The 24,641-nt window shown below is 42.8% G+C and overlaps 1 protein-coding gene across 1 annotated transcript; it reads right to left on the bottom strand.

Moving 5' to 3' along the window:
• Window positions 1-9,234: 9,234 nt before the first annotated feature.
• On the bottom strand, window positions 9,235-18,325 carry LOC129137715 (C-C motif chemokine 3-like). Its single transcript, XM_063800067.1, has 3 exons — window positions 18,211-18,325; window positions 10,158-10,308; window positions 9,235-9,740 (listed from the first exon to the last, which is right to left on the bottom strand). The coding sequence occupies exons 1-3, from the start codon at window positions 18,323-18,325 to the stop codon at window positions 9,650-9,652; spliced, it is 357 nt and encodes a 118-aa protein (XP_063656137.1). The 3' UTR covers window positions 9,235-9,649.
• Window positions 18,326-24,641: the final 6,316 nt, after the last annotated feature.

Raw genomic sequence — 24,641 nt, 5'->3', positions numbered from 1 at the left:
CCGAGATCATGCCATTGCACTCCAGCCTGGGCAACAGAGTGAGACTCCATCTCAAAAAAGAGACAGAGAGAGAAAGGAAGAAGGAGGAGGAGAAGAAAGAGAAAGAAGAGAAAAGGAAAAGAAAGAAATGGAATGCAACAGAAGTGACACTGTGTGAACTTCAAGGCTAGGTCATGAGCAGTGCCCACTCTCTCTGGAAAACTCACTCTTGGAACCCTGCCACCATCCTGTGAGGCGGGCCAGTCCACACACAGAGGCTACCTGAAAGCCCCACTGAGGTCTCAGCTGACAGACAGCACCGGCCATCAGACATGGGAGTGGTCTTCACCTGTGGTCTCCGTCTCCACCCTCCATCTGACAGTAACCACAAGAAAGACCCAAGGCAAGCACCATTTAGCTGAGTCAAGGCAATCACCAGAACCAAGAGACATAATAAACAATTAATGATAGTTTTATACCATGTTATGACTCAGCGACATTTCTAAAGAAAAAAAATAAAAAAAAATCCGTTAAGTTTGGGGTGGTTCATTAAGCGTCAACAGATAACACATGTGTTCTACCATGTCTCCCAGAATTCCTCCACAGGATTAAGACCCAGTTACCTGTAGCAGTAATTTACTTGATAACAATGCTCTTGGTGACTATTTTCCCCATCCTACTCCCTTGTCACTGTTTCTCAAGATCATCTCCCAAGGCCACAGGCAGTGGCTCACACCTGTAATCCCAGCACTTTGGGAGGCCAAGGTGGGTGGATCACCTGAGGCCAGGAGTTGGAGACCAGCTTGGTCAACATGGTAAGACCTTGTCTCTATTAAAAATACAAAAATTAGCCAAACGTGGTGGTGCGTGCCTGTAATCCCAACTACTTAAGAGGCTGAGGCAGGAGAATCTCTTAAATTCAGGAGGCAGAGGTTACAGTGAGCCGAGATCGCACCACTGCACTCCAGCCTGGGTGACAGAGTGAGACTCCTCAAGAACAAAACAAAACAAACAAACAAAAAAGATCATCTCCCAAATAAACTACTTGTATCAAATTACTAATTCAGGGTATGCCACTGGAGAACCCACTTAAAGCAGTGTGATAATTAAGAGCAGGAACTCAGTGGCCAAGGTGAGTCAGTTCAGAACCCAATTCTAACATACATTAGCTATTGATGGTGGTAAGTTGCTTAATGTCCCTCCATTTCAGTTTGCTCATGTGTAAAATATGAATAAATGGACCTACCTCACTGGGTTCTTGTAAGTTTGAATGAATTAACATGTGTAAAGTGTTTAAAACAGCTTCAGACACATAGCAGAGTAAATGTGTTCTGTAAATATACAAACAAACAAACCTGTTTTAAATAATAAAGATAATTTATTATCTTTATTATTTGTGACCTGAGTGAAATATAGTGCTTACATCAATTCCTTATCTGTCATGCATTTCATCTAGTACTCTGCTCTAACTACATTAACATTATTTCTTTTTATTAAATGTCTTGAGATTAAAAAGATGTTTTGTAGTTATACTCAAGCTTGGAACCATAGTGACCAACTGTTATGGACAGACTGGATTGTATCCCCTTCCAATTAAGTTACGGTGCTGCTACAGAAAGAAAAGAGGTGAACTATTTTTTAAAAGCATTTCTCCATTGGCTTTGAAAATGCCTATATCATCATGAATAGAATGTTGGTAAAATTCTGAAAGCTGAAGGCCATTCTGGTGAGATCTCATATGGAAATGAGAGGCAGCTTATTAGAAACAGGAGGAAAAGTGATCCTTGTTTTAAAGTGGCAAAGAACTTGGATGTATCATGTTCTAATATTTTGTGAAAGGTAGAACTTGCAAGTGATGAAATTGTATATTTTGCTGAGGAGATTTCTAAGCAAAGTGATGAACGAATGGTGTGGTTTCTCTTTACCACTTAAAGTGCAAGAGAAAAGAGATAAAATAATACTTAAAAAGGAATCACAGGCCACATGCAGTGGTTCACGCCTGTAATGCCAGCACTTTGGAAGGCCGAGGAGGGCAGATCACTTGAGGTCAGGAGTTGGAGACCAGCTTAGTGAAACCCTGCCTCTACTATTTTTGTAAACATACAAAAAATAGCCAGGTGTGATGGCATGCACCTGTAGTCCCATCTTCTCGGGAGGCTGAGGCATGAGAATCAGTTGAACCTGGGAGGTGGAGGCTGCAGTGAGCTAAGATCGCTCCACCAGACACCAGCCTGGGTGATGGAGCAAGAGTCTGTCAAAAAAAAAAAAAAAAAAAAAAAAAAAGGAAATCACAGCTTGACTATCTGAAAAATCCTCAGCCTGTCTATATTGCAAAACATAAGAAACATGTTCGGCTGGGCGCGGTGGCTCACGCCTATAGTCTTAGCACTTTGGGAGCCCGAGGCGAGCAGATCACCAGAGGTCGGGAGTTTAAGACCAGCTTGACCAATGTGGAGAAACTCTGTCTCTACTGAAAATACAAAATGAGCCAGGCATGGCGGTGCATGCCTGTAATCCCAGCTACTCTGCAGGCTGAGGCACCAGAATAGCTGGAATCCGGGAGGCGGAGGTTGCAGTGAGCTGAGATCGCACCACTGCACTCCAGACTGAGGGACAAAGTGAGACTTAGTCTCAAAAAAAAAAAAAGAAAAGAAAAAAAAGGAAGCAAGCTGGGTATGTGTGTTTAGAGGTGCTGTACCTTTTCAGCATTATAAATGAATAGAGATGAGTGGCAATAGTTACTTTGGTCCATAGATTTTTGGTATCTTAACTAGTTTTGGATCTCTTCCACTAAAGGAACTGCCTGTTGAACGTTGTGAGGAATGTAAATACTGAAGGCAAACTGCCTGGGTTTGAATTTTGTTCTGTCCCTTGCACCCTGCCTGGGTTCAAATACTAGCTCTGCTTATTAAGTTCTTTTATGGTGATGACCTTTGAGCAAATGTCTTAGCTTCTGCTTTCCCAAGTAAATGGACACAATAGTTGCTACCTTGTGAAAGATTCATGTAATTGACCAGTGTTTACCAAGTGGCATCAGTGTTCAGTTTCAGTCATTGGTGATTCTGCAGTTGGACTGTGATGGGGTGTTGGGGTGGGGGTGGTGTGTGTGTGTAGCACTTAATTGCATGCGGAAAGGAAAAGATACTTTTTATAACCGAGAGGCAGCTTTTCTCTGCTTTTGTGTCAAAAGGGAAGAAGGGAGTTTGGAGAGAGAAACCAATTCTCTTTAATACTAAGCTCTCTTCTTCAAAATCAGAGGTAGATAGAAGGTGTAATAATTTACAGAATTTCTAGACTGAAACAATCTGATTTTTTAAAATGTATTTTTATTTTTTCAGGTTGAGACTGAGCTACAGTTAATCTGTGGCAACGTGCTGGATGCACTGGACAAGCACCTCATTCCAGTAGCTGACACTGGCAAGTCCAAGGTTTTCTATTAGGAAATGTAGGTTCTATACTAGAAAGGAAAATGTAAGATTAAAAGTTGGCCTTTTTAGAATCATGACTTTCTTCTATGTAGGTTTCCAACTTTTATTTAAAAATAATTGTTTAATGTTAGAAGGATAGTCAATGTTGGGATAAAAAGATGGTCAGGCTATTATAAAAAATGCATTCGCTTTTGCTTTACCTATTTATATTCTTTTGCTTTCATGGGACCTATCTCATTCCCCTCCCCTAAACGGCCACACATTTCACAGTGCTGGCTGAAAGTTTCATGTAGAAATTTTATTTTATGATTAATACACTTGTGCCATTTCTTGGAACCACTTGCTTGTTTAATTCTAGTCTATCAAGTGATAATTTTCTTGATATTTAGAGGCTCCTCAGTTAATTTCTGTGGGATTTTTCGTTATATTTAATAAGGAAAATAATAGGAAATAGCTAAGAAAAAAAGAAACAAAGCCAATTATTCCTGAGCGTGTTTAAAATTATTGAAGTACACTTGTTAATTTTTAGTATAGAACCTACATTTCATAATAGAAAACCTTGGACTTGCCAGTGTTAGCTGCTGGAATAAGGTGTTTGTCCAGTACATTCAGAATGTCGCCACAGATTAACTTTAGCTCAGTCTCAACCTGAAAAAATAAAAATGAATTTTAAAAAATTCAGATTGTTGAAGTCTAGCAATTCTGTAATGTACCTCTGATTTTGAGGAAGAGAGCTTAGTATTGAACAGAATTCGTTTCCCTCTCCAAACTCCCTTCCTCCCTTTTGACACAAAAGCAGAGAAAAGCTGCCTCCCGGTCATCAAAAGTATCTTTTCCTTTCTGCGTGCAATTAAGTGCTACACACACACACCACCCCCACCCCAACACCCCATCACAGTCCAACTGCAGAATCACCAATGACTGAAACTGAACACTGATGCTACTTGGTAAACACTGGTCAATTACATGAATCTTTCACAAGGTAGCAACTATTGTGTCCATTTACTTGGGAAAACAGAAGCTAAGACATTTGCTCAAAGATCATCCCCTTAAAAGAACTTAATAAGCAGAGCTAGGATTTGAACCCAGGCAGGGTGCAAGGGACAGAACAAAATTCAAACCCAGGCAATTTGCCTTCAGTACTTATATTCCTAACAACGTTCAACAGGCAGTTCCTTTAGTGGAAGAGATCCAAAACTAGTTAAGATACCAAATATCTGTGGACCAAAGTAACTATTGCCACATACCCAGTTTACTTCCTTTTTTTTGAGAGGGAGTCTCGCTCTGTCACCCAGGCTAGAGTGCAGTGGTGTGATCTCAGCTCACTGCAATCTCCACCTCCCGAGTTCGTGCCATTCTCCTGCCTCAGCCTCCCGAGGAGCTGGGACCACAGGTGCCCGCCACCACGCCCAGCTAATTTTTTGTATTTTTAGTAGAGACGGGTTTCACCGTGTTAGCCAGGATGGTCTCGATCTCCTGACCTTGTGATCCGCCCGCCTTGGCCTCCCAAAGTGCTGGGATTACAGGCATGAGCCACCACGCCCGGCCTATTTTTTGTTTTTTAGACAGAGTCTTGCCCTGTCACCCAGGCTGGAGTGCAGTGGCCCTATCTCGGCTCACTGCAGCCTCTGCCTTCCAGGTTCAAGCAGTTCTCATGCCTCAGCCCCCTGAGTAGCTGGGATTACAGGGGCGTGCCACTATATCTGGTTAATTTTTGTATTTTTAGTAGAGATGGGGTTTCACCACGTTGGCTAGGCTGGTCTTGAGTTCCTGGCCTCAAGAGATCCACCTACCTCGGCCTCCCAAACTGCTGGATATAGGTGTGGGCCACGTGCCGTGGCCCAACTCTACTATTTCAATGAAGCTCCTGTACCCTAGGTCATCACTGACTTTCCAGTTGCTGAATCCAGTTGTCTTTACTGAGTTCGTCGTTAATTTAACTTTCTTTTGCATTGAAGCTACTGACCACAGCATTTTGAAACTCTGTTCCTTTCATTACTGTGATTCTACTTTCCTTATTTTTCATCTTATCTCTTAGTCTGGCTTCTCAGACTTCCTCACAATTGATTGCTTATTTTAAAAATTCAAAAATTTAAACCTCCTGAGCAGTTCAAAAATAATATACTTTTGAAATTTTTTAAATTTTTCAAAGAGTTCCACCAGTTGATACCATTTTGCCATATTTTCTTTGTCTGTGTGTCCCTCCCTTTCTACCTGCCCCCACATATATGTATATCTATGAATATTCACGTTTTTTTAAATTTAATAAATTTTCTTGCTGTACAATTTGAGAGTTAACTGCAGATTTCATAGCACTTCACCCCTAATTTCTTCTATATATCTCCTAAGAATAAGGGCATTTTTTTTTTTTTTTAGAAGGAGTCCCACTCTGTCACCCAGGCTGAAGTGCAGTGGCGCAATCTTGGCTCACTGCAACCTCCATCTTCTGGGTTCAAGCGATTCCCCTGCCTCAGGCCCACAAGTAGCTGGGATTACAGGTGCCTGCTACCACGCCTGCCTAATTTTTGTAATTGTAGTAGAGACGGGATTTCGCCATGTTGACCAGGCTGGTCTCAAACTCCTGACCTAAGGTGATCCGCCCTCCTCGGCCTCCCAAAGTGTTGGGATTACAGACATGAGCCTCCATTCCCGGCCTCTTTTTCCTTTTGTAATTAACAAGTGATCTATGGAATGATAGAAACAGTGTGAATATTCTGTCCCATAATAATCTTTACTTAATGGTTTTATCTGGATTGCTTCTTGACCAAATCAAATATTACTGTAGTGATTATAAAGTGGAGACTTTTCTATTTTTTATGTATTTTTTCTATATTGTCATTCTTCTGTAAATATTTTTTTATCCTCCTTTTTTTTTTTTTTTGAGACGAAGTCTTGCTTTGTCACCAGGCTGGAGTGCAGTGGTGTGATCTCAGCTTACTGCAACTTTGGCCCCCGGGTTCAAGCAATCCTCCTCTCTCAGCCTCCAGAGTAGCTGGGAGTACAGGCATGTGTCACCATGCCCAACTAATTTTTTTATTTTTAGTAGAGATGGGGTCTCACCACGTTGGCCAGGATGGTCTCGATTTCTTGACCCAGTGATCCAGCCACCTCGGCCTCCCAAAGTGCTGGGATTACAGGCATGAGCCACCACGCCTGGCCCTATACTCCCTTTTTAAATTTTTTTTTTTTGAGATGGAGGTTCACTCTGTTGCCCAGGCTGGAGTGCAGTGATGTGGTCTTGGCTCACTGCAACCTCCGTCTCCCAGGTTCAAGCAATTCTCCTGCCTCAACTTCCTGAGTAGCTGGGATTATAGGCGCATGCCACCACACCTGGCTGATTTTTGTATTTTTAGTAGAGATGGGGTTTCACTGTGTTGGCCAGGCTGGTCTTGAACTCCTGACCTCATGATCTGTCTGCCTCAGCCTCCCAAAGTGCTGAGATTACAGGTGTGAGCCACTGCACCTGGCCTCTTTTTTTTTTTTTTTTTTTTTGGAGACAGGGTCTTCCTCTGTTGCCCAGGCTTGAGTGCGGTGGCATGATCATGGCTCACCACAGCCTTGGACCCCAGGCTGCCTCAGCTCACTGCAACCTCTGCTTCCCAGGTTCCATGATTCTCGTGCCTCAGCATCTGGAGTAACTGGGAATACAGGTGCGCACCACCACACCTGGCTAATTCTTGTATTTTTAGTAGAGATGAGGTTTCACCATGTTGGGCAGGCTGGTCTCAAACTCCAGGCTAACATGGTGATCCACCTGCCTTGGCTTCCCAAAGTGCTTCATATTGTTAGCCCTAATTCTAGTCGAATTCCATAGCATTCTTCTTCTTTATTTTTATTTTTTTGTTTTTGAGGCGGAGTCTCGATCTGTCCCCCAGGCTGGAGTGCAGTGGTGCGATCTCGGATCACTGCAGCCTCCACCTCCCTGGTTCAAGCAAGTCTCTTCCTCCGCCTCCTGAGTAGCTGGGATTACAGGTGCCTGCCACCATGCCCGGCTAATTTTTGTATTTTTAGTAGACACGGGGTTTCATCATCTTGGCCAGGCTGGTCTTGAACACCTGACCTTGTACAAAAGATAGCATAGTATCCACACTGTTGTACTTTTAAATACTCTTTTGTATCTTGTTTTATAGAGATTTTTCTTCCCCTCACATCCCACCGCCTTGCTTTGTCACAAAACAAAGCCAATAGAATCACCAACAGGCCAAGGTGGGCAGATCACCTGTGTGCCTGGAGGGGCTGAGGAAGGGGTGTAGAGGTGTTGTGGGATCCCTTCCGACAAGCAGTCAAGAACACAGAGAAATACATTACAAAAATTAAATAATCTAAGTAAGTTGAAATGCATGTTAAGAAGAGTCCCAGAGTGAGGTTGCTTGGGTAGGGGTAGGTTCAGGAATTGAAGGGACTTCCCTAGGGCCTGGGTCCCTGCTTCCTAATCTGCCACAAATGTAACAGTGTCTTGTTGCTTCCAGGTCGCTCAGGGATTGGACTCTGAGGTCAGTGATGCACTTGGCACCAGAACTCGATGGGGTTGGCACAGACCTGCCAGCCTCAGCCACTTTCATTCTGGAAGCTGTTAAAAGAGAGAGTTATAAAAATTGAGGAATCAGCAAGGGAATTCCTGGTCCCCTCTCTGTCTTGGCAAGCGTAGGGCCTGTCCACTTGCTCAGGACTCTGTCCAACCTCATCTCCCTAGACCTTTCCTCAGTGGCTCAGGGGGTCTCCTCAGGCAGCCTCCTCCTGCTAACACTTCCTCCTCTCTTCCCTCTGCCAGGGGCAGCTCTTCCCTGTTTCCTTGCAGACCCCAGGTCAGGCCAGAAAACACATCTCTGACCCTTCCCTGTGTCCCTTCACCAGATAGGACCTCAAAGGCCTGGGGTCCCCAGGATGGCCCTCATACCAGCTGGTGCCCCCCTCCAAGTCCTGCTTCTCTCCAGAGATGGGCAGGAGCACCAGCCCTTACCAGGCACCAGCTGTGAGTCTCATAATTGCCATCTACCATTTTACTAGGGGTCTTCTGGGGGTCCTAGGAAAAGCAGCAGATGCCTGGGTGCTTGGGGACCTGGGCATTCTGAGGGAAGGAGCAGCGTGACCCTGAGTGATTTTTCACTGGAGACAAGTGAGCCAACTCCTTCTAACCAGTGATAAAATCAGAAGGAAGTAGATGGAGACAGCGCTGTTCAGGGGATGATTTGGGGATGAGAAGAACTGGCCGGAAGTTGGGGATTTGGGGGTGTGAGTAGAAGAGGACAGGGCTTGGGCACTCAGTCGCCAGCCTCCTCCTGGGATCCAAGCTGTGTCCCCTTCTCTTAAGAGGTAAGCCCTGAGTCATGGGAAGATGGAAATGGCGGCTGATGAGAGAGGATGGTTTTTAAGCACCGTGGTGTCTTGTTGAATTGCACATGCAAGGGGTTCTTGGTAGCCACAGGGCTCAGGGTATTTGCTGTACTATTGCATTGGTAACAATAAACAAACCAGATTAAACAAACAATGTATAAAAAGCACTCAGTAGGAGTAAGCCTCAACAATGTAAGTAATTGCTATTAACAGCTTGATTCATCATGAATATGCACTACAGAATACTCTGCTTAATGGTGTCCATTCGAGTAGTGAATTATCCTAGAGCATGCATATTATGATTTGAGTTCTAACATATTCATAGTTTCAGTGTTCCAGAACTGTGTCTCTGTTGTAAAGTGGTTAACTCTGTGGTAGTCCTCCCCATCTCCCCCAATTTCCCTCCATTTCACCTCTTCCTAATCTTTGCCTGTGATTCCTCTTAACCAGTGATTTTGATTTGCCAGAAAAACAAAACCAAACTCAATACTGGTTTACCTTTTAAAAGAGCATCTTTATTATTTCCCCAGGCTGACCACAGCCCTGAACAAAAGCATCCGATAAACATTTGTCAGTCTGGTGGCTTTGGTACCATGACTGCCTACAGCAGGCCGATGACGGCCACTCGGTTGTCACCAGACACAGTGTGAGGGAAGGGGGAGGGGAAAGGGGGAACTCTCAGAGCAAACAATCACAAACACACTGTGAAATCAAAAATAAATTACAAAAACTAAATAGTATAAATAAAGTAAAATTTAAGTTAAGGAGAGTCCCACAGTGTGGCTGCTTGGCAACAACCAGTCCATAGAAGAGGTAGCTGTGGAGGTCACGGGGATGTTCCCAAGGCTCAGGCTCCTACTCCCCACTGGGCCCACCGAGGTCACTGGGCCTCGAAGCTTCTGGACCCCTCAGGCACTCAGCTCCAGGTCGCTGACATATTTCTGGACCCACTCCTCACTGGGGTCAGCACAGACCTGCCGGCCTCTCTTGGTTAGGAAGCTGTGGAGAAGGGAGGAAGGGTTAAGCACTGGGGAATCTAGCAGGGGAATCCTGGGCCCACCGTGGCCCCACTATCCCACTCTGTCCTGGGCAGCTCAGGGCCTGCTCATCTCTCAGGGGCCCCCTGCCTATCTCCATCTAGAGAGCTTCTCTCAGGGACTCGGCGGGGTGGCCCTCAGAGGGTCCTGCTGCCTCTTTCTTCCTGTCCCTTTCCTCTGGGCTGGGGCAGCCCTTCCTGACTCTGTAACACTTGCCCCACTCCAGCCCCAAGTCAGGTGACACCTCGGAGCCCTGGGTCCTGTATCCCCGATAGGCTCTGGAAGACTGAGCCTTTCCAGGATGGCCTTCTGGCCTGTCTCTGCCCCCACCCTGACCCTCCCTACCTCCCTAGAGGTGGGCAGGAAGACTGGCACTTACATAACACTGGGCTTGGAGCACTGGCTGCTGGTCTCAAAGTAGTCAGCTATGAAATTCTGTGGAATCTGCCAGGAGATGTAGCTGAAGCAGCAGGCGGTCGGCGTGTCGGCAGCAACTGTGGAGAAAGGAAGACAATGAGCCTGAGTCACAGCTCAGAAGAAAAGGCCAGGCAGCTTCTGATCCCTGAGCAGGTGAGGAAGGCAGGCTTGCTCAGACCAAGTAACTGGAAGGCATTTGGGCTTTTTTGCCGAGAAATGTCTCTTTGTTTCTGTCTATATCCTTCTTTCTCCTTGACTCTACATAGTGGGTTCTCTGTTTCTCTGTGTGATCCAGATACCTGAACGGACTGTTCTCTTATCTCAGCTCTCTTCAGGGAATTTTGTCTGGTTCAAGAAGTCATACCCCAGCCCAAGAGAAGCCTTGGACATCTCTCATAAGACATCCAAGGGACAGACCTAGGGTGAGCTGGAGAGTGAACAACAGATCCCGCTGGGAAGTAACCAGCCCTGGATTCTGCCTCTTGCAAACTGAGTTGTTTTGAACCCTGTTTTTCTATCTGTACAAGGGACTGTAACTCCCCTGCCCCTACCTAGCTTCTCATACCTGGAGACTAGGAGGGCTAAGACCCCTTCTAGGGATAAAAATAAAAGTCTTGAAGAGAAAGACCAAGATGTTTGGCAGCCCTTTAAGAAGTTCTCTTTTTTCTCTTGGGGGTTCCCAGGCCACAAGAAAAGACTGATGTGGTCTAACCATGGCCAGAGAGTGGTGATACCCACAATGACAACTCAGACTCAAGTGGTACAGAGAAGACCTGGTTGCAGAGAGGGACAGTGCAGAGGAGGACAGCAAGGGCAGCAGTGGAGACCTGAATGATTCTGAGCAGGTGATGGAATCTGGGCTCGAGTGTCAGCAGAGCCAAGAAGGGACTGACCACTCTCTGCTGCCTGTGTCCTTCTGAAGTCTGAAGCCATCTCTCCTCTTTATAGGCAGCCCTGGCAGATGGGGAAATGGAATCTGGGGGTGAGGAGGGAAATTGTTAAGCATAGTGATGCTGTCATGCTGAGTGTTGTACAACTCAGGGTCCCTGGTGACCACAGGGGCTCAGGATATCCAAGAATAGCATCTCTGAGCTATTCTAGCTTCGTGGGGAGATGGTTTCATCTCTAGCTTCATGGGGAAATGGTTTCTCCTGTGAGTGTGAAGAGGTGTGTGTGTCGACCCAAGGCTATTCTTAGCTGATCCCTTCTCATAAGAACTGGTCTGTGCAGCCGGGGCAGGATGGTTCATGCTTGTAATCCCAGCACTTTGGGAGGCCGAGGCGGTGGATCATCTGAGGTCAGGAGTTCAAGACCAACCTGACCAAGATGGAGAAACCCCGTCTCTACTAAAAATACAAAATTATCCAGGCATGGTGGCACATGCCTGTAATCCCAGCTACTTGGGAGGCTGAGGCAGGAGAATTGCTTGAACCCAGGAGACAGAGGTTGTGGTGAGCTGAGATCATGCCATTGCACTCCAACCTGGGCAACAAGAGTGAAACTCCGTCCCCCCACCAAAAAATAAAATAAAATAAACAAATAAAAAATAAAATAAAAAACTGGTCTATGCATGAACTCTCCAGCCCCGTTCCTTTCTACAGAGCTGCAATTCGGCTTCCTCAGCCGCTCTAACCACAGGGATAGGGTCGATGGGCTGATGCTGTGGAGGGCTGGACAACAACCAATCCTCCCAGAGGAAAGGAACTCAATGAAAGCTGGAGGAATAGAAAGCATGAGGTCATGTTTCAGTCATTTGTCTATTTATTAGTCATGGAGTGAGTAGGGCAGTGTGTTAAATGCTAGTTGTGGATCATAAAAATACTTTAGAGGTGGGCGTCAATATGTCAGGTGCCTAGAAATATTTGTAGCCATTAACCTAGAAAAAACATTTCTAGGAAAGAGTTCTGTGGAAACAACCCAAATATGGAGCCATCTTCAAACATAAAGATACCTGACCCAGCATCATTTATAACTCTAAAATAAGCAAAGCTAAATTTTTCTCTATCAAGGAATGATAAATTACGATATATCCACTAGATCATGTATTATTAAGTCCCAAAATGAATGAAGTGGCATAAATATGCTTATAACATCAGTGGTTAAAAAAGCAAGATACGGCCGGGCGCGGTGGCTCACGCCTGTAATCCCAGCACTTTGGGAGGCCGAGGCGGGCGGATCACGAGGTCAGGAGATCGAGACCATCCTGGCTAACACGGTGAAACCCCGTCTCTACTAAAAATACAAAAAATTAGCCGGGCGTGGTAGCAGGCGCCTGTAGTCCCAGCTACTCGGGAGGCTGAGGCAGGAGAATGGCGTGAACCCGGGAGGCGGAGCTTGCAGTGAGCCGAGATCGCGCCACTGCACTCCAGCCTGGGCGACAGAGCGAGACTCCGTCTCAAAAAAAAAAAAAAAAAAAGCAAGATACAACATTATACAAATTCTACAAAAGTTGAAGAATTGTACAAATATATATATACCTTTGGCATGGAAAAAATAAAAATGCTTGGAAATATATGCTTTAAAGAATGAATAGTGCTTATATGTGTGTAATAGGTCCATGGGCGATTTATTTTATTATTTTTTTCTTTTTCTGAATTTTTCTCATTTTATTTAGTGAGATTTTATTACCTTCTTGGTCAGCCCACAAATTTATGAACTAATTTTGTTTTAATTTAATTTTTTAAATTTAATTTACAACATCACTGGTTGAAAAGTGTGTTGTTGTCAGTTATTTAACTGAAAGAAATTATTGATAAATATGCTAAAGTTTCTGTTCAATGGCCTTTGCCAAAATGAAGTCTTGATTTTCCATTTCTTTGAACCATTTTAAGGATCCTATACTATACTTACATAAATCATGCCAACTGAAGCAGTTTTTTCCTTGTTCTTTTCAATACGTAATTTCAGTGGTGTGGAAGGGTCTCTATCTTCTCTGCCAGATCTATATGCTTTTTAAAAATGTTCCATACTTTATTATTTTATTCTTTTACAATCAATCAGCATACCTCATTTTATAATGAGAAATAGATTTAGTTGGTTTTAATGATCTTTGTTTCTGAGATGCCCCTGGTCTCGTGGGGGCAGGTAGAGTATGTGAACAGGTAATTGTAGCGTTTAGCAGAAAGTGCTAAGACTCTTAGTAGAAAAAGAAATGAAAGCTGAGAACCCCACGAGGGGAAGAAGTGACCTTCCACCAGAGGGTTGGGGAACGCTTCATGGAATGGATGGAACTTAATTGTGTCTGCATAACTGCCCGGGATTTAGGCATCTATAGAGGGGTGGGCAGTGGAGGCCCAGCTGAGGCAGAGTCCTGGGTGTGACATTGTGGGCTCAGAGGAAAGGGGGGGTGCTTCAGTGGAACTGCAGAGCGGTGGGGGCAAATATGGATGATAAAGCTAAATTGGGACCAAAACAGTACAGGCCTTGAAATCCCCCCAATGGGGTTAGAGTTGACACACTTGATGCTGGAGAACAATAACTTGAAACCAGGAGTTCAAGGCTGCAGTGAATCATGGTTACGCTTGTAAGTAGCCACTGCACTTCAGCCTGAGCAACATAGAGCCTGTCTATTTTTATACTTGAAAAAATAAGACAAGTAAAGAAAAAGCAGCCAATAAGGAATATTTCCAGCTAGGCACAGTAGCTCACGCCTGTAATCTCAGCACTTTAGGAGGCCAAGGTGAGAGGATCACTTGAGCCTAGGAGTTTGAGAACAGCTTAGGCAACATAGCGAGACCCCAGCTCTACAAAAAATGCAAAAATTAGCCAGGTGTGGCGGTGTGTGCTTGTAGTCCCAGCTACTCAAGAGGCAGAGGAGGGAGAATTGTTTCAGCCTGGAGGTCCAGGCTGCAGTGAGCTCTGGTCATGCCACTGAACTCCAGCCTAGGTGACAGAGCAAGACCTTGTCTCTAGAAAAAGAAAGTAAAATAAAAAATTTAAATGAAGAGTGTTTGCAATACCTATATACGACATCTAATATACCAAGAACCCTTGCAAATCAAAAGGTTAAAAAGCCTACAGAAAAATGGGCAAAGAATGTGAAAAACTATTGGAAACCTTATTTCTATCCTATGAAATGCAAATTAAAACAATAATACAGTATCACTTTTTCTATAAAAGTGACTAAGTTGAATGATTAACAATACCCAGTCTTGGCACGAGTGTAAACAAGAAATTTAATTCACACTTGTTGGCAAAAGTTGTCCTGAACTCTTTGGAGAGCAGTTTGGCAATATCTATTTTTGACCTCACAACCCTACTTTTAGGAATTTATTATTTTCATGGGTATGTGGTGACAGCCTGCCTTCCTGAAGACTGGATATGTTGAGCAGCTTTTTACATGTTTATAGACATGTGTTTATTGTACACTTTCTTTTTATAGTGTCTAAGTCTTTGTTCATTTTTATTTTTAAACTTTTTAAATTGCAGGCATTCAGGATACAGTTCTTTGTGAGATATATGTATTGATAATATTTTCTCGCAGTTTGTGGCTTGATTGTTTAATAATTTCATGGTCTTTTCTGTTAAGCAGAAATTTTAAATTTCTACAAAATCCAATTCAGTATTTTTTCCCTTATTGTTAGTGCTTTTTCTTTGCTGGCTATTAAATATTTCCTTACCCCAATGTTGTAAATATTCCTTTATATTTTCTTCATGCAGGTTTATGATTCTACCTCTTATTTTAGCTCTATTGCCCATCTTGAATAAATTTTTGTGTATCAGGTGTAGTGAGAATCAAGGCTTACTTTCTTCCATATAACTATTCAGTTCCTGCACAGTATGTTGAGAAAACTTTTCCCATTAAGTTGCCTTATTGGTCTTGTCAAACATCAATGACCATGTCCGTAGGAGTTTACTTCTGGAAGCCACATTCTTTTTATTGATATATTTATCTAGACTCACTGAAATACCACACTGTCATCACAACTATACTTTTGTATAGTAGAAATGATTTTATTAAAGCTAAAATTTTAGACACCTCAGCAAATATGGAAGCATGCCCAATGAGTTAAAGTTGGAATTCCACAACGCTTTCTGATAAAACTACTTTGTTTTTCCTGACGTTCTGTGACTTACTTCATATTCTTCCATAGAGTGTTTTTAAAAATAAAAGTTGTATATATTTAATGTGTACAGTGTGTTTTGATGTATATATTCATATTGAAATGATGACTGCATTGAAACAAATTAACATATCCATCTCCTCATGTAGCTATCTTTTTTTTCCCTTTTTTTTTTTTTTTTTTTTTTTGGTGAGAGCACTTGAAACCTACTCTCTTCACAAATTTCCAGTATATATTATGGAGTTATCAAGTGTAGTCACACTAGGTGTTAGAGTTCTAGGCTTAAAGACTCTTAAGTACCATCAGGACAAAATTCCATGATGATCTGGTCACCTGTTTCATTTCCAACGCTTTGCACAGGGTCTACAATATAATAAAAGCTTAATATTAGTTGAATAAACAATTGAAATGAACTGGGAAGAGGGGTATTGGCTATCCTCTCCTCCACATTCAGTATTTCCATAAGTCTAGGCAACAGCACTATATCTCAATACACAAGACTTACATGTCAAATAATTTCATGGGTTACTATCATAGTCATAGAAATTCTGAGGATGCCACAGCAGCTCTCTCCCCAGGTCACATCACTTTTTTGACTCCTGGTTTTTCTTGTAAAAGCAGTATCCTTCCATGTATCAGTGCAGTTATAACCATTTTGAGACTTTTCTTTAACTTATTTGTATTTTCATGTACTTTTTATATTAATTTTTTATATTTATGTATACACTACTATACAATATACTAGATATACAGTAAATGATTATGCATTCTATTTTAATTATCTAGATCCAGAATGTGGGTAAAACTGAGCACTATAATGAGAGTTTAGTAATCTGGCCTCTAGTTTTGTGTCTGCCAGTAACTTACTTTGTGAGGGAGTCTTATCTGGGCCTCAGTTTATTCATTTACAAACTTTGCGGATTTGAACTAGAACCAGATGCCCTGTGGCAGTCTCAGAATTCTCTCTCTCCAGAACTCTGCTGCCTGGAGGATGCATACTAGGAGAAAGACATCTCAGGATGAGATTGTGCTCTATTATATGTCATGTTTGCTTTGCACTGAGAGGCCTATTGTTAATACTGCCAATACCTACAGCATCTCAGACGCAGTGAGAAGCAGCAATCACTTCCTTCTGAAGGACAGAGACCACATGTATCAAAATCCCTGTCTCTGGATCATCTGGCTGCTGATTGTATGATACTAACATCCACACTCAATTAAACTCGGCTCCCCTTAGGAAAACAAAGATCCAAAAGAGGCAATGTCAAAAGAATTGATATAATCCAAATCCTGATGCTACAGAGAGAAGCTGGTTGGGGAAGTTGAAGAAGGAAAAGACACAGGGGTGTACTTGTGATGTGGGCTGTCGATTCCACAAATAGTGAGAAGTTTTCTGAGATGTGACTTAGGAAGACAAAGGGGCCCAAAGAGTTTTGGGGAATTTCTCTGAATTCTAGAGAATCTTGGGTGTGAATGAAACAGTGAACATCTAAGAGGGAAGCAAGTACAGCCCCTCCTTGGTTCTGTAGTGGTAATGACATGGCAAGTAGGAGGTCTCAGGGATTGTTTTTTCTGGGTAGTGCAAAAAGATGTAAAGCCCAGGCTTGACGCAGCTCCTTATCCAGTAAAAAGGGGTCCAGCTCTCAGAGTGCCTTCCTGTAGAAATCAGAACAAGTGACTCTGATCTCTCACAGGAATTGCGGGCCATGTAAATTACTGAATTAAGGGTTTAACTCTGGTAGCTATTTGAGTTGTATTTTTAAATTTACATATAAATGTACATATATAAATACTCATATATAAATGTATATATCATATAAAATGTGTTTTAGAAAATACAATGAGATTGGTGCAAAAGTAATTGCGGTTTTTCCATTGTTTAAAATTGGCATTTGATATTAGAATACATTCTTAAATAAATGTGGTTATGTTACACATTCTCATGCATGTCTTGTTTGTTTGTTTTTTTTTTGCTAATGACTTATTACTTGCTGTTTATTTTATATTTATTTTAGACTACGGAAATGATGTTAGACCAAAAGTAAATTGGAGCTTTTCAAAATGGGTCATAAAGCATTGGAGACAACTCGCAACATAAACAACACATTTGGCCCAGGAACTGCTAATGAACATACATTGCAGCGGTGGTTCAAGAAGTTTTGCAAAGGAGACAAGAGTCTTAAAGATGAGGAGCATAGACCAGGTGCGGTGGCTCACGCCTGTAATTCCAGCACTTTGGGAGGCTGAGGCGGGCGGATCACGAGGTCAGGAGATTGAGACCATCCTGGCTAACACGGTGAAACCCTGTCTCTACTAAAAATACAAAAAAAATTAGCCACGCAAGGTGGGGGCCGCCTGTAGTCCCAGCTACTCGGGAGGCTGAGGCAAAAGAATGGCGTGAACCTGGGAGGTGGAGCTTGCATTGAGCGGAGATCGCGCCACTGCACTCCAGCCTGGGTGACAAAGTGAGACTGTCTCAAAAAAAAAAAATATGAGGAGCATAGTGCCTGGCCATCAGAAGTTGACAACGACCAATTGAGAACAATCATTGAAGCTGATCCTCTTACAACTACATGATAAGTTGCTGAAGAACTCAACGTTGACCATTCTATGGTCATTTGGCATTGGAAGCAAATTGGAAAGGTGAAAAAGCTCCATAAATGGGTGCCTTATGAACTGGGTGAAAATGTAAAAAATCGTCATTTTTGAAGTGTTGTCTTCTCTTATTCTACGCAACATCAACGAACCATTTCTCAATTGGATTGTGACATGTGATGAAAAGTGGATTTTATATGACAACCAGCAATGACCAGCTCAGTAGGTGGACTGAGAGGAAGCTCCAAGGCACTTCCCAAAGTCAAATTTGCACCACAAAAAGGTCATGGTCACTGTTTGGTGATCTGCTGCCAGTCTGATCCACTACAGCTTTCTGAATCCTGGCAAAACCATTACATCTGAGAAGAATGCTTGGCAAATCAATGAGATGCACGGAAAACTGCAATGCCTGCAGCCAGCATTGGTCAACAGGAAGGACCCAATTCTTCTCCATGACAATTCCCAACTGCATGTCGCACAACCAATGCTTCGAAAGTTGAACGAATTGGTCTATGAAGTTTTGCTTCATTCGCCATATTCACCTGACCTCTTGCCAACTGATTACCACTTCTTCAAGCATCTAGACAACGTTTTGCAGGGAAAATGCTTTCACAACCAGCAGAATTCAGAAAATGTTTTCCAAGAGTTCGTCGAGTCCTGAAGGAAGGCTTGTTATACCTACAGGAATAAACAAACTTATTTCTCATTGGCAAGAATGTGTTGACTGTAATCGTTCCTACTTTGCTTAATAAAGATGTGTCTGAAATTAGCTATACGGATTTAAAATTCACAGTCTGAAACCGCAATTACTTTTGTACCAACCTAATATGTATATATTTGTGTGTGTGTGTGTGTGTGTGTGTGTGTATCTAAAGTTATAGTCTTCTCTAAGTAGTAGGTAAAAAGAGTGAAATTATTTTCAGTTATTCTTCTGTTCTCTAGTCTACTCACTATCTCAACCTCAACATCCATGCCATTTTAGACTCAGCTTTTGTCTTTAGCTCCTTCACCTATAGCTTGAATATGAGTTTTCCGTATCCTGAGAATAAAACCCTTTGCACTGCTGGGAGTAGCATCTGGGCAGCACCTAAAACAAGGATCCCTATAAAGAAGGCCTGACCTGGGGAGACAGTTGACAGACAGAAAACCTGAGATAAGGGAGGCAAGACTTGCATACGGAAAATCTCTGGGAGACTCTGGAGAAGAGAGGACTAGATATGCTTAGACATACATTGTTTCTAAGGAAACTGTGTATGTCAGCATAATAAGCTTTTGATGATAGGTTAATTTGGCCACTTCTTTATTATTTATCTATTTTTAACTTTTAATTAAAAAGTAAACTTTAATGTAGAGAATGCAAACTTGGGGAAGGCAGAAAGATCACACACAAGGCTATCACTTCACAATTGGAAGGTTGCACAGCAGCCGGGCAGAGGTGTTCCTCACTTCCCAGACGGGGCGGCTGGGCAGAGGGCTCCTCACATCCCAGACAACGGGGGGGCCGGGCAGAGGCGCTCCTCACATCCCAGACAGGGCGGCCAGACAGAGGCGCTCCTCACATCCCAGATGGTGAGGGTTGGGGGACCGGGCAGAGGTGCTCCTAACTTCCCAGACAGGGCGGCAGCTGCGCAGACGCTCCTCACATCCCAGACAGGGCGGTGGCCGGGCAGAGGTGCCCCTCTGCCAGACGGTGGGCACCCGGGCAGGGGCGCTCCTCACTTCCCAGACTGGGTGGCAGCCGGGCAGAGGCAATCCTCACTTCCCAGACGTTGGGCAGCCAGGCAGAGGCGTTCCTCACATCCCAGTCAGTTGGGCGGCCGGGCAGAGGCGCTCCTCACTTCCCAGACGGGGTGGCTGGGCAGAGGGGCACCTCACCTCCCAGACGGTGTGGCGGCCAGGCAGAAGTCACTTCTTTATTAAGAGGTTGACCAGAATTTGGATTCATGAGCAAATAGATGTTAAAGCAGCTATCCTACTGTAGAAAAATAAATAAATAAATAAAATAATACGTGTGTGTGTGTATATATATATAGAGAGAGAGAGAGAGAGATGGAGTCTTGCTCTGACGCCTAGGCTGGAGTGCAGTGGTGCAATCTTGGCTTACCACAACCTCTGTCTCCCGGATTCAAGCGATTCTCCTGCCTCAGTCTTCCGAGTAGCTGGGACTACAGGTGTGCGCCACCACACCCAGCTACTTTTTGTATTTTTAGTAGAGACGGGGTTTCACCATGTTGGCTAGGCTGGTCTCGAATTCTTGACCTCTGGTGATCCATCCGTCTCGGACTCCCAAAGTGCTGGGATTACAGGCATGAGCCATTGCGCCTGGCTGAAAGACTATTTTTAATGATCCAGACCATCTGACCTCAGGCACAGCAGCTACCTTGGCTGTTACACACCTTTACCAACTTGGAATTAACAATGGTGGTATGACGTCTTGATCTCCTGGAAAAATCTAAGAATTAAAAACCACAGGTGCTAGTGCTGGTTCTGAAAGTTGAAGTTCATCCCTTCCCCTCTGTGACAGCATTTCACGATGTGTAAAGATATTTTTGTGCATGACAACAAACAGATATTGTTTCCCAGGATAATAGCTTACTGACCAAAGACAGTCATAGAACAGGCTTCAAGATGGCTCACTAGAGACATCTCAAACTCACCTTCTCCACAAAGAACCAAAATAGTGAGCAGATAGTAACACTTCAAATAGATCGTCTGAGAGAGAACACTGGAATTCAACAGAGAAGTGACAGGAAGCCCCAAAGCAGGGAAGGAAAGATAAATGAGGCAGCCTGCTGGGTTGAGACTGACTGGGGACCTGGAGAGTCTCCCCATTGTGAGGAAAGAGTAAATCAGAGACCCCCAGCGGTCCACATTTCCACCATAGACTCCTGCAAACATAGTCACTGGAGAGTCTCTTGACTATAGCAGGCCCTGAAGCTGATATAGGGAGCTTCCTGAAGACCACACAATGCTCCAGCAAGGAAGCTCACAGTGCATCCCTCACAGCCCAGAGTCCTATGCAGTTACAGCAAGGTGCCATTTTAAGAGCTCATCCCTCAATAGACTGCAAAGAACCAAGGCATGGGCCACCAACAGTGACTCCATTGCCTCTGGCAGTGGAGCCACCATGCATTTTCACATGCCCAGATTCCCCTGCCTGCAGCTTCTGACACTCTGGGTTGCTGCCACCAGGGCTGAAGTGGCAAGTGGGAGGGAGGTTGCTGCTGCCGGGGCTGAGGAACAAGTAAAGTGAGGGCTTCCAGCACAAAGGCTGAAATATGAACAAAGTGCACGTTCCTCACCTGCCTGCCTGTGGCTGCCACTGAGAGCAACACTGCCCTCTTCAGTAGCAGCTGTTGCTACCCCCCAGTTGAACATTCTACCCAGATTCTGGGGACCACCCTGACTCTGCCTACCACAGCCAGTGCCTGCACTGCCAGGGAACTGAGGACAAGCCCCCGTGGCCCAGCTTCACTCCCTGCTCCTAGTGCCAGAGCATGTAATAAAGTGGCCTGGGGACCACCAAGGCCAGTCCACCACTGTCGGCCTGGCAGCATCAACCTCCCTCCCACTCGCCACTTCAGCCCTGGTGGCAGCAACCCAGAGTGTCAGAAGCTGCAGGTAGGGGAATCTGGGCATGTGAGCACTCCTCCCAAGTGCCTGCAGTTGGACACACCCACCCTGCTACTACCACCATGGCTAGAATCCATCTGCGTGTACCACCTGTGGGCCTGGAAATTGACCCACCTAGCCCAACACAGCCACTGTGCACTGTGCACCACTCAAGACTCGGAGAGTTGTCCCACCACTTAACTGCCATTACCTGTGCCACATTTGCTGTTCAGGAGCCCAATAACTTACCTACTTCCTCCATTATAAGCATCCAAGCAAGCTACCTAGAGACTCAAGAATTGGCCCACCTGACCTGCTAATACCACTGCCTGCATATGCCACCCTAGATCCCAAGGACAGGCACACTCAGGCCACCCTTGCCACCACTGGGTTCTGAAGACTGGCCCACCTGACATCCCTGTCTCAAGCAAAATTCACTGCAGCCTTCACTAACAATAACCCCTTAAGCCACCAAGAAAATCACAGACACCATTGATTTTGTTTACAGAGGAACTCATACAGAAACTACGCTACTGCACGCACCAAGAATCAAAACCAAAGTGTCCTACTCAACCAAGACCATAGATATATCTTCAAGAAAAATCCTCTCCTATGAAAGCAAATTCAAAAAAATTACAGGAAGCAATTGTTTCACCAAATATGCATATATCAACATAAGGACATAGGAAACAGAGAAGAGCAAGAAAATAAGGCATCTCCAAAGGAACACAACAATTCTCCCGCAACAGATCCTAATTGCAAAAATTACAAAATCCTAAAGAAAGGATTTAAAATATTGATTTTCAAGAAGTTCAGTGAGATACAAGAGAATACTACACAATACAAATTAATCATAAAAATAATGCAGAATATGAATGAGAAATTTGCCAGAAAGATAAAAATCATTAAAAAAAACCAGAAATTCTAGAACTAAAAAATTGAATGAAATATAAAGTACATTTAAAAGCTTCAACAATACAGTGGATTAAGCAGAGGAAAGAATCTCAGAACTTGAAGACAGGTCTTTAAAAATAACCCAATTAGGCAAAAATAAAGAAAACAGAATTTAAAAGAATGAGCAAACACTATGTGATATATGGGACAACATAAAGCCACCAAATATTCAAATTCTCTGAATACCAGAAGGTGAAGAGAAAACAAAAGAGTTCAAAAATGAATTTAATAAAAAATAGATGAAAACTTCCCAAGTCTAGCAAGATATTTAGACATTTAGATACAGAAAGCTCAGAGATTCCCAAACAGATACAGTGCAAAAAGGTATTCTCTATGGCACATTATAGTCAAACTGTCAAAAGTCAAAGGGAAAAATTTGGAAAATACCAATACAAAAGCATCTAGCCACTTATTAAAAAAAAAAAAAAAACAAAACCCTAACAGATGATTTCTCAGCAGAAACCTAACAGACCAGAGGAGAACAGCACGATACATTCAAAGTGTTGACAGAAAAATCTGTCAGCCAAGGATGACTCAGTAATATTCTTCTTCATAAATGAAAGAGAAATTAAGTCTATCACAGACAAGGAAAACCTGAAGAAATTGATCACCACCAGATGGGCCCTACAAAAACTGCATAAGAGTCTTACACCCGGAAGTGAAAGAACAGTATCTACAATCATAAAAACACATGACAACATAAATACTCCCGGTAGAGCAAACATATGAACAAGGAAGAGAAAAGACTCAAATATTACTACTACTGAAAACCACAATGACGAATATTAAGAGAGAAAAAAAGGAACAAAGTATATACAAAACAACCAGAAATGAATTAATAAAATGAAAGAAATAAGACCTCACATATCAATACTAACCTTAAATGTAAATAGATTGAAATTTCCTCTTAAAGAATATAGTATAGACTGAATGAAAGGATAAAAAAAAGTCAGCAAACTAAGCCCAATGTTAGCAGAAGGAAAATAATAATAGAGATCACAGCAGAACTAAATAAAATAGAGACTTAAAAAAATACAAAGGTGAATGAAACAAAAAGCTGATTTTTGAAAATATAAACAAAATTAATCAACCAGTTGTGAGACTGGCCAAGAAAAGAAAGAAAGAAGACCTAAAAAAAAAAAAAATCAGAAATGAAAAAGGAAAGATTACAACTGATACCTCAGAAATACAAACGGTCATTAAAGACTATTATGAACTATTACACAGGAACAAACTGGAGAACTGAGACAAAATGGATAAATTCCCGGACACATACAATTTACCAACATTGAGTCAGGAAGAAATAGAAAACCTAAACAGACCAATAATAAGTAATGAGATGGAAGCCATAATAAACGTCTCCCAACAAAAATCCAGGCTGAATAGCTTCACTGCTGAATCCTACCAAACTTTCAAAAAATAAATAACACCAGTTTTCCTCAAACTATTCCAAAAAATGAAAAGGAGAGAATTCTCCTTTCATAAGAATGTAACTCATTCTTACAAAACCAGTATTACATTGTTACCAAAAGCAGACAAGAATGCAACAACAACAAAAAAGAAAACTATAGGATAATATCCCCGGTGAACACAGATGCAAAAAATCCCAACAAAAATACTCACAAACCAAATTCTACAGCACATCGAATAAATAATAAACCATGATAAAGTGGGATTTATCCCAGGGATGAAAAGATGGTTCAATGTATGCAAATCAATAAATATAAAACATCACATCGACAGAATAAAGGACAAAAACCATGTAACAATTCTTCTCAATAAATGCAGGAAAAGCATTTCATAAATTTTAACATCCCTTGATGAGAAAAATTCTCAACAAGCTAGGCATAGAAAGAACATACCTCAACATAATAAAGGCCACATATGACAAGCCCACAGCTAACATCATTCTGAATAAGGAAAAGCTGAAAACCTTTTCTTTAAGAACTGGAACACAAGATACCCACTTTCACCACTCTTATTCAACATAGCACTGCAAGTCCTCGCCAGAACAATCAAGCAAAAGCAAAAAATAAAAAGCATCTGGTTGTTTTGTGTGTTTGTTTGTTTTGTTCAAAAGGGCAGATTAGAGGCATTGCTAGCATACCTTTCCCACTTGGAGGGACAAAATAGCGTGTAGCGATTCACACTGTGAAATTTTTTTCAAGAAGCAACACAGGAACTGAACAGTAAAACTGAAGGAATTACATACCCTTTGAAGG

The sequence above is a fragment of the Pan troglodytes genome, chromosome 19 (genome assembly GCF_028858775.2).
Source record: "Pan troglodytes isolate AG18354 chromosome 19, NHGRI_mPanTro3-v2.0_pri, whole genome shotgun sequence".
NCBI lineage: Eukaryota > Metazoa > Chordata > Mammalia > Primates > Hominidae > Pan > Pan troglodytes.
This window is presented reverse-complemented; position numbering and strand designations above follow the sequence as displayed.